Source organism: Pelmatolapia mariae, linkage group LG10_11 (assembly GCF_036321145.2).
Source record: "Pelmatolapia mariae isolate MD_Pm_ZW linkage group LG10_11, Pm_UMD_F_2, whole genome shotgun sequence".
Taxonomy (NCBI): Eukaryota; Metazoa; Chordata; class Actinopteri; order Cichliformes; family Cichlidae; genus Pelmatolapia; species Pelmatolapia mariae.
In genome coordinates, this window is record NC_086236.1 from 57,300,279 (window position 1) to 57,310,677 (window position 10,399).

Genomic DNA, 10,399 nt, shown 5'->3' on the forward strand with positions numbered 1-10,399 from the left:
ATAGGCTGTAGTAAACATGATTTACAAAGGGGTTATATATTAAATGAAGAAATATCCTGCTTTGAAACCATCTTTATTACAATCCATCCAGCCCTTTTTGGCCACGTTACAGAACAGTGATACTATATATATATGTATACCTCGCAATTTCTGTTGCCTTCTTGGCCAGATTTCTCTTGAAAAAGACTTTTTTTTTAATGTCAGTGACATTTTTTATTTGGAACCCCCCGGAAAACCGATTACATCTTCTATCTTGTGACGACAATGTTTTCTCCGGCTCAAAACGAGTTAGTATCATTCTTGACAGATCGATATGCTTGACATATTATATAGCCATCATTTGGATATGAAGTCACCAAAACTGCCCCATTGCTCCTTGGCCATCTCATTCTCACAATTACGCCTTCACAACATCTTCTGACAGGCAACAGTTTTCATCAACTGTTTATACATTTGTTAAGCACTGTATGTGTTGGCATTGCCTACATATTACATATATATGCATATATATATATATATTTGTAAATATTTATATCTCTTGGCATGTTACTGGAGTTACAGAACCAAATATATGTGGTAAAATGTAAATAAGGATTTGTGGTTGGACAGGATAAAAAACCAAAACGAATCCACACGTCCTCCTCCTCCTCACTTTATAAAAATGTCACACTATTAAGCATTAGTAAGGTATTAGCAAGTGCCTGATTTATCATTTATATATCATTATTCCCCCTTAGTATGCCATTTAGACTTGCTATTAATGCTTAATAGTGTGACTTATTAAAAAGTGCTGCTAATGTTATTTATTCTTATGTTTTATTGTTGTTTTTGTACTATTTTAACATGTTTAAAAATCTATCTATCTATGCTGGTCTAGAAACATACAGCTTATTCAAAAGTAGCTCACATTTGTTTATTTGAAAGGTTCCCTTGCATTCTTATAACAGCAGGTGAACCATTTAAAGTCCACCATGTCACTGAAAAACTATACAAAATAAGTTGTTGTTTTTTCACTGTGCAATAACTACAAAAATCAAAAGCATGTTGGGGACTATGACTGTGCCAGTCTAAAATCCCAGGCAAACAGATGAAGTATTTACAAGACCTCAACCACTACTTCTGCAAACCCTGCATACATTATGAACACCCTGAAAGGAAACAATGTGATATATTTGATAACCTTTAGCAATATATACAAAATTCAGACAGGTCAGGTTGCTCAAAAATTGTAAATTATTTGACCTGCATAACACATATTTCAGTTGCTCTGATGCAGGACAGTAAACTCTACATAGCTTCAAACCTGGGACCTTCTTGATACGAGGTGATGGTGCTAACCATCAGACCACCATGCTGTGTCTGTGTATGTTCTCTGACATGCATGGCAGGCTAGGTGGTGATTCTAAATTGACCGTAGGTGTCAATGGTTGTCTGTCTCTCTGTGTTAGCTCTGAGACACAATGACCACCTGCGCAAGGTGTAGCCTGCCTCTTGCTCTGTGTCATCTAGAAAATGGATGGTTGGATGGATGATGTAGGATAGAGAACGTAAAGGGCAACTCTTCGGACCAGTCACACAAAAAAGTGTTTAAGAGGTATTTTAGGTATGAGATAAAGTTAGATAGATAAAGACAGATAGAAGCAAAGTCAGAAAGCTGTTTCTGACTTTGCTTCTTAAAGTTCAGTGGAGAACATTGTGCCATCTATAAAACTGGCACGGAACTGGAAAACAGTCCAACAGTATAAGTTGTCACATTTTCTGCCTATAATTCTTCTTTCTGCACGGCTCTCATTCCCTCTGGAGGAAGAAATAACTTGTGTTGTTGAAGTGCTTGGCGTCTGTCCTCTCTCTCAAAGGCTTTTGTTCCTCATTTTCTTCACTTTCGTTTTCATCACTTGGTGGGTGCTCTTTGTTGCTCTTTGTAGGGACAAAGGTCACCAAAGCTACTCCTTCTGGGGCAACCGGGACAGAGGGCGAAGGTTGAGAGGAGTCATCACAGAGGGTGGTGAAATAAAGACTGTGCAGTTTAGAGATAAATCTGTCCTTGTGCCTGAATGACAATTAAAAAAAAAGAAATATGAAAATGAAAGAGCTGACCATGCATAAAATCTACGATGTTCATCACATCTTAGAAATGACTAATGTTATGTCATAAATCAGCCCTTTTTTGGAGAGATGCATTGAAAGGGCCAATGTCAGTACCCGAAAGTGTAGATGGCCAAAATGACAGACAAGATAGCGAATAAACCAAATATCCACAGCAAATGATGTGGCCACTCTTCAGTTCCTTCATGTTTTGTGGTTTTGTGGGGATCTGTGGTAAAAAGAGGGGTAGACTGTGATAAATCTTAACTGAGCAAGACAGCATCCATCTAAATACATCTGAGTGCAACTGAACGTCTGTGTTTGCGTGTAGGTGTGAGGAACCATAACTCCTGAGGCCTGTTTTTGTTGCAAGCCTGAGTTGTTATGATGACATGGTTTCCTGTTAAAACCCAGGGGGCAGAGGGGATTTTCAGCACTAACAACATTTAAGAGTTCCCTCTCTTCTTTTGGCTCTCTCACACACACACACACACACACACACACACACACACACACACACACACACACACACACACACACACACACGCACAAGTAACTGTAATATTTCACAGTTTGCATGCCAACTCACCATCATCTGGATCTGGAGTTTCATCACCTGAACCTACTGGGTAAATAATATATTTTAAAAACATATTAGTAAGATAAACCTGAGATAACAAGACAAAGTTTTATAAGGCAATTTTAAAAAAGACTGAAATTGCCCATTTCCTAAAGAACTATCTGTCAGACTGCAATAAGTAAGACATAGTTTAAGTGGTCCCAATAAGCAGACAAGGAGGTGTTACAGCAGGGAGGAATAACTCCTGGGGGACAATTATTCTAAACTGAATTCTGCAAACTTTTCAGGTGTTTATAGCTATGTTAGTTGATAGTTGCCAAGCAGCAAGACTTGCTTCTTTGGTTGCAAGAAGTTTTGGGTAATTTAGTAGACAAATTCTTTACCAATTAAAAGTCAATACGGCCTAACACTTGCTTTCAAAATAAAAAAAGAATCCAACGTGATAGTGCCTAATCCAGCAGAATCTTGTTTCTCTCTTTCTCTCTCTCTCTCTTTTTGGAGGGCTGTTTCTTCCTTATTTTAAAAACAGGCAGGAAAGAAGTGACCATTAAAGAGAACAGAGAGTTGGACTGATGTTTAAAAAGAAAGAGGGTTTTTTCACCTCAATGAGGGGAAGTGCACTAATGGTACACGGTCAATATCTTGAACCCCTAAGCCACTGAGAAACTTCTTAAACATTTTGATACTTGGGTTTCACTTCATGTCAAAAACTGAGCACATGTCACAGGATTTAAAGTTTAATTTCATTCAGCAAACATCATCAGCACAAATAAAGTCCACTCAGCTACTTCTGTGAAAACTTGCACTCCTGTACTTTAAGTGCTTTAATTGAGCACATTACTTACTGATAAACCTAGATATACTTATTTATTTTACTTTTTAGAGGTGTGTGTGTGTGTATTTATTTACCCATTGGGGGGTTCACAGGATAAGGTATACTCCACTCACTCCACTGACCATCATGTTCTGCCTTATACCTCAGCTGTATCAGGAAGTCAACGTCAGGTGTAGGAGCCACTACGATGGTGTAGGAGCACTCTCCTTCAAACTGCTGTACCAACATGGACACATACAGGCAAACGTCTCCATTTACTGACACAACAGAGTGTTCAGCTTTTCACAACTAAGTAAAACCTTATCTACTTACGTTTTCGCTGTGAAAGGAGAGGTTTGTTTCCCCGTATTTGATCTCATAGATGAGTCTAAAATTGTGTTGCTCCTCGAAGTTTGTCTGTAAACTCCAGTACACCGTCATCATCGTCGTCATATCCTGTCCTTCCTCCAAGATCGCTGACATGATTGACGGAGGCTGAGGCTTCTCTGAGGGATCAGGGACGAACATGTAAAGGTCTTGTATGTGGAATAATATGACTAGTTTAAGATGCCGAATTTGTCTGTAATTTACTTGAATATGTAATATTAGTCAGATATATTTCACAATTAAATGTTTTGCAATTAGGAGCATTACAACTTATCCAAAGGTACAATAATAAGTCTTTAAATCATTACTAATGCGTTTAATATAAACCAAAAGACTTTCCTAAAAATGAAAATATGCTTATTTGTTTTCTTCTTAGGAAATTAGCTAGTATTCCTCTTTCATGTCTGTAGAGCAATTGTGAAAATCAATCAGAAGGCATCTTAACTTACAGACTGGCAAGATTAACCGATAAAAACAAAACAAAACATGACATAGACCACAAAGTGGTTTCACTTTCATGTCTGAACTTTGATTTTAAAGGGAATTTAAAGTATTTAATCTGGGAAGGTGCAACAGGACACTGTTACTCATAAACTTTTTCAACCACTTCATCAACTGGTATCCTGAATGCTGAGCCAATCTGCGCATATTCAAGTCATTCATAGAGGAAGAAAATTTGGAGGCAGTATAAATGTACATGAGAGGATGTTTATGCAAAGTTTTTCATGAGAAAGTAATCATATGGAACAGAAACAGAAATACTACCTGGTCATGACTCTGTGTCTAGGATGAATAATTTTTCTGAGTTTTGTTTGTGTAAATTTACCTGTCCAGCTCTTAGCATAGGTGGATGGACTCCATTCACTCCATTGTCCATCAAATTCCTCTTTAGCTCTGACTTGTATCAGGTACTCAACACCAGGCATTATATCAGTGATGGTTGCTTGCCGCTGGCCATTAACCGGCAGTACCTGAATACATACATAAAAGACAATAATCTCTGAAACAAAACTGTGTTTTCTGTTTCACGCTAACGTAATGAACATTGAAAAAAAACAAAAAACATACACACTTAGTAGTTTGACAACAGGTATCTCAGCACTGACCTGTTCGTTACCAATTGACGGTTTGACAGGGTTGTATTTAACTTCATAGATCAATTTATAGAAGTTATCTTGCACCTTCCAGGATGTCGGTAGATTCCAGGAGACCGTCAGCCTGTTCTTCTTTCCTTTCTCCTGTCGGACTGACACATTTGACGGAGGGTCTGGTTTTACTGAGGAGTGGGAACAAACACAGTAAGCACAACTTTAAAGCACTTCAGAAGGCCAATACTCAGTCCCATCATGGACACATTTACTTTGACTTGAGCACTTACAAATTTTTAATGGTGTAAAGTACTTAAGGGGGCTGGTGACATTGCCTGTGATGCTTGTAACACACATGTAGACCAGGTGAGGGGTTCTCCGATCATCCTCAATGTGGTCCAGAGCACACCAACAGCGAGACAGCCGAGATGAGTATGAGCATGACACTTGCTTGAATTTCTCTCTTGGACTGAGAAAAGGAAAGGAAAAGAACAGTCAGTCACACAAAGATGGATAGCACGTAAAGGAAAAGAGAAAGTGGCCTACAACAACATTTCTACTACATTAGGCCCATTTACAACTTTCATACCTTTTTTCTTTTTAATTTTTGATCTCAAGTAGTTTACTGGAAATAATATTTATTTATGTAACAGCAATGTTAGCATTTTGACTGCACAAGATTACAGAAGTTTTACAACATACACCAATACTGATCGAGAACAAAAACACAGTATGCACTTTTTTTTTATTTCATGGCTTGCACACATCAGTTTTCCTGTATGTATGTAAATACAGGGGCAAAATATTACTTGATCATCCTTTGAAAACACAACACAAAGCACTCATGGGGGACTTCTAGTGCAATGAACTTACTTTTTACTCAGTAAGAGGTAACAACTAGGCTGCTTTATGGCAGCTTTCTGAGGCATTCCTTCACAGCGGATTTTACTACTGGGCGACTTTTTGTAGCAGAACAGACTGGGAGGCTCAGGAGAATCTAAGAGATAAAGAAGTCATGTAAACACACTGTTCACCCATCCATTTTTAAAAATCAATTATCCAAATAGGGTCCTCTCAGGCTCTACAGCCCTCAGGTAGCTTGTTATATTGTTAGCCTTCATGACAGCACGATTAGAAAAAGACTGAACAATGTCTTGTTTTAAGGGCTGCCAGGAGAAAGCCTCTACTCTCTTAAAAAGATCATGGCAGCATGACTTAGATTTGCAAAGTGGCATGTAAACAAACCAGAAGAATTTGGGAACAATGAACTTTGGACAGACGATAGTCACAGCACCACGTTTGGTGATGCATATCAGCACAAAGACCTCATAGCAACAGTCTGGCACAACAGTGGAGGCGTGATGATCTGGGCTTGTTATTTAGCCACAGGACCTGGGTGCCTTACAGATATTGAGTCAACCGTGAATACTTCTATGTAAAAAAAAAAGTATTCTAGAGTCAAATGTTTGGCCTTCTGTTTTACAGCCAAATCTTGACCCATATTGGCTCATGCAACAGGGCGACGAGCAAGCACAGCAGCAAATCTATAACATGCCTGAAAAAGAAAAGAATCAATGTGTTACAATGTCCCAGTCAAAGTCCGGACCTCAGCCTGACTGGTATGCTGTGATGGGGCTTCAGGATAGCTGTGCATAAACAGTTCAGTTCAAATCAATTTTATTTATATAGAGCCAAATCACAGTTTTATATCGCAAGGTAAAGACCCTAAAACTGCTAAACTGCAAAAATATTTTTGGTGTCACTATTTAAAATTTGAAATTTGCCCAAAAAAGGAATACTTTCTGCTCTGAGTAAAACATTTAAAGTTACAGTTCACCTGGTGGTTTGTTTACTGATTGTCTATCAGTGAGTCGTGTGTATAACATCAGTCCTGACCCAATGATATACAAGTTCTGAGCTGGATTTAAAAGATGGATTTTAAAGCACTTGCCTTCCACCTATAGGTTTTTTATTTGAAAATAAAAGCATGGATGGAATTATATAACCTTCCTCCTCCATCACAAAGTCCTCACTATGAGAACTCACCTGCAACGATCACCTTTACGCTAAACTTTTCTTTGCCTTTGTGATGACAACTGTATTTTCCAGAGTCTTCCAGTCTCACTGAGGCCAGAGTTAGCGTTGTCCCACTCCTCCCAAATTTAATTTCACCCCAGTCCCTGTCTTCTGTCCCCACTGTCATCGTGTTCCACTTCCACTCAGGCATCACTTTTATCCCCCTTGTTACCCGGTTCACTCCTTCCCCCACTTCATCCTCTTCATCCTCCTCATAGTCATCCTCAACATCTGTTTCTCCAGTGGTCCAATGAGATTCGTCCTTCAGCGATCGAGTGGCCCTGGTTGGCTGGACGATGTGAGGAGAAGTTGTGTATCCTGCATCTGAATATATGAGGCTTCTGTTTCCTCCTGCCTCCGTGAAATGAGGGCTGTAGCCCTCACTTACATTCTTCAGAGAACTGTCATCACTTTTAACTGAAACTGCACTGTTTTGTATATCATTTGGAGCGGCTGGTGTCCCGTTCGAAGAACCATCCCTTTTGTTGATGTTTAAGCTGCTTCCCTTCAGGCTGATCTTTACACCATCCACCCTCACATGACCGCCACAGGTCAGAAACAGCTTACTGCCCGGCGATAAGACCAACACACCTGGAGGAGGGTCTGCAGAAAAACACACAAACACAGAATCTGTAGAACTAATAAGAACTAGTGCTTATGGTGGCTGTCATTTTTGATGTGTGTGTGTGTGTGTGGAACGTTTGTGATTTGATTGTTCATACAGTGTTTTGTATAAAATGATAGCTTCTCATTATTTTCAGTACTGGTTGTAATCGACTAGGCACAACACAGAGCGACACATTGCATAACCTCCACCCCTTTTGAACTTCCTCTTTTAACGTGTCTCTCATCTTCATCATTTCTTTTCAGTCTTGTATTATACGTGCTTTGTAACATCTGTCAGTTATTTAGATTTCTAACGTTCCCCGTAATGTTTCGGATTTTCTGATTCTGCTCAGACCTCACACAGTCAGTTATAACCTGACATGTTTTGGTTTTGTATGGCTTGCCTGAACTTGACTGGGTTGAAGTCAGAGTTTCATTGCCCTTAGTCTTTAGTAAAACAAATCTTTTTGCTCTTGCCCAGTTAACCATTGTGTCTTCTTAAACATCTGATAAGACGTAATCTGATAAATCTGATAAAATGGAGACTGAAGCTGAAGCTGATAAGGGCCTGATGTGGAGTCAACAGCCACTATGTTATATGCTGGTACTGGGTTAGTCCTTCTCTGCCTTTGAGATTTTTGGTTCATACTGACATGATAGCATCACACAGTTGCTCCAGAAAGTTATGCTTAATTCAAACTAACTTAAAATAAAACTAAAACTAGATGTGAAAAAACTAGTTACTAAAAAAAAGTAGACTTTGAAGAAATTGAAATGAGCTTAAATGATGTTGTAAACTTGGAAAACTAACTAAAATAAAGTAAAAATAGAGAGAAAATATCCTTAGTTTTAACATTTGTTAGTTTTGTAAAAATTTGTTGTCACAAGTTTCCTGATGAGGCTTTGACTGACTCCCCCCCCCCCCCCCCCCAAACTTGTTACTTGTTACTTTTAAAAAGCTCTCTCTGTCTCTGGCATATGGTCTCCAGACAACAGTCAATAAAGAAACTAAAACTAACATTGAAACTAATAAAAACTAAATTAAAACAAAACATTTTCAATAAACTGAATTAAAAACAAGAGGTCAAAATAAGAGCCAAATAAAAACTAAGCTTTCATGCTGTTTATGTCTGATCCTATCATCCACATGTGCAGCAGAAATTGAGACATCACAGCAGCCAATATTTTCTGTCCAATTTTGATGAGCCGTGTTAATTATAGCTTCACTTTCCTCTTTTTAGCTGACAGATGTGCTGCTGCTATAGCTTATATACTTCAAAGTTCAATGTGATGTGCATTCAGAGACCTATACACCTTCACGCTTCTGTTATAACAAGTGAATATTTGAGTTGCTGTTTCCTTCCAATCAACCTGAAGCAGTCTGGTCATCCTCCTCTGACCTCTGGCATCAACCAGACATGTTCATCCAGAGAACTGCCAATCACCTGATATCTTCTCTTATTTGAACCATTCTCTGTTTACCCTAGAGATAGATGTGTGGGAAAATCCAGGCAGATTCTGAGATACTCAAATCAACCTTTCAAGAACCACGCCACATTCAAAGTCAGCTACATCACCATCATCTCACATTCGCTCAGTTTGAACTTCGGCAGGTCGTCTTGACCACGTCTACACGCGTAAATCCGCTCAGCTGATAAGACTGACATACTTGAACAGGTGTACCTAATGAAGTGGCCGATTAATGTTTGTTTGTTTGTTTTTATATAAATATTCCTGACTCTGTGCCTATAATATTTATAAAAATGTAAAGTTTATAACAAAATAAAAAAAAGCTGGTAAAATTAGCTGCTACAACGCGTCATAACATTTCCCAACAGGATAAAAACGCATTTTCCCCGAAAGAACAAAAGCGGAAAGAGCAAGAAAAAAAAAGCTTACTTTATATATTATCCTGTAATAATACGGTAAACTTCGATGAAGTAAATATTTTTAAACGCTGTGATGTTCAGTCAACTCCAAAACTAGACTCCCAAAAACCTCCTAAATTATAATAACTTTAACTTCATCACTAAATTAGTCCAAGTTTTTGTTATTCTTAATAACAAAGAAAACAGATTTCGATTTTATGCAGAAAAAAAAAATATTTACACAGTATGAGAGGTTACCTTTTCTGGGACAGGTTCCTTCAAAAACTCCGCTGACCGGAGCGAAGAACAGCAAAAGGAGAAAAATCCCCATTTTTACCCAGAGATCCTCCTTCCAGCGGCGCCTCCTCACACCATCGCCGACGGCAGCAACTGTACACTGACCCCACTCAAACTTTTTACACCGTGAAAACCGCTCATGCAACACCAAAACTCCCTGTGCAGACAGCAAAGTTAAAGGCGGATCTCTCTGGTTGGCTCAGTCTGCTGTCCATGAGACCCGTTATTGTGAAATCCCTGCGCTCTTCCCCTTGTTCAGCGCCGTTACACAGAGGAAATCCTCCTCAGCATCAAAATAAGCCCCCCCCCCCCACCCCACCCCGCGAAAGCTGAATATAGCTCTGCTATATTAATATTCATTTATTAAAAATCTCTTAACTTAGAAAGTTCCTTAAAAATATTTTCACATATCCTGTTTTCTTACTTAGTGTTTTTAGCACATAGACCATGGCGCACGAAAGGAAAACGGCAAATGTGGCAATACAGACTGAAGCTTTTAATATTTCATATATATATGTATATATATATATATATATATATATATATATATATATATATACATATACTGGGAGTCATTTCCACCTGAAACTTCGTTTGA

At 38.6% G+C, this 10,399-nt stretch overlaps 1 protein-coding gene across 3 annotated transcripts; it reads right to left on the reverse strand.

Annotated features, from left to right (window-relative positions):
* Positions 1–49: 49 nt before the first annotated feature.
* On the reverse strand, positions 50–9,979 carry il6r (interleukin 6 receptor). Of its 3 annotated transcripts, none has more exons than XM_063485998.1 (11): positions 9,763–9,979; positions 7,001–7,633; positions 5,828–5,951; positions 5,245–5,423; positions 4,973–5,142; positions 4,693–4,837; positions 3,813–3,985; positions 3,575–3,713; positions 2,675–2,710; positions 2,203–2,314; positions 50–2,050 (listed from the first exon to the last, which is right to left on the reverse strand). In XM_063485998.1, the coding sequence occupies exons 1-11, from the start codon at positions 9,833–9,835 to the stop codon at positions 1,789–1,791; spliced, it is 2,046 nt and encodes a 681-aa protein (XP_063342068.1). In that variant the 5' UTR covers positions 9,836–9,979; the 3' UTR covers positions 50–1,788. The 3 variants fall into 3 exon arrangements, with proteins under 3 accessions (XP_063342068.1, XP_063342067.1, XP_063342066.1); XM_063485997.1 differs by having other exon boundaries at positions 2,675–2,707; positions 3,575–3,716; XM_063485996.1 differs by having other exon boundaries at positions 51–2,050; positions 3,575–3,716.
* Positions 9,980–10,399: the final 420 nt, after the last annotated feature.

Coding starts and splice junctions, on each gene's coding strand:
- il6r (XM_063485996.1), bottom strand. CDS start 9,835: ATGGGGATTTTTCTCCTTTTGCTGTTCTTCGCTCCGGTCAGCGGAGTT. Junction 5,143..5,244: donor CTTTACACCATTAAAAATTT/GTAAGTGCTCAA, acceptor CCCACTCCTCAG/TAAAACCAGACCCTCCGTCA. Junction 2,051..2,202: donor TTGGCCATCTACACTTTCGG/GTACTGACATTG, acceptor ATTGTCATTCAG/GCACAAGGACAGATTTATCT.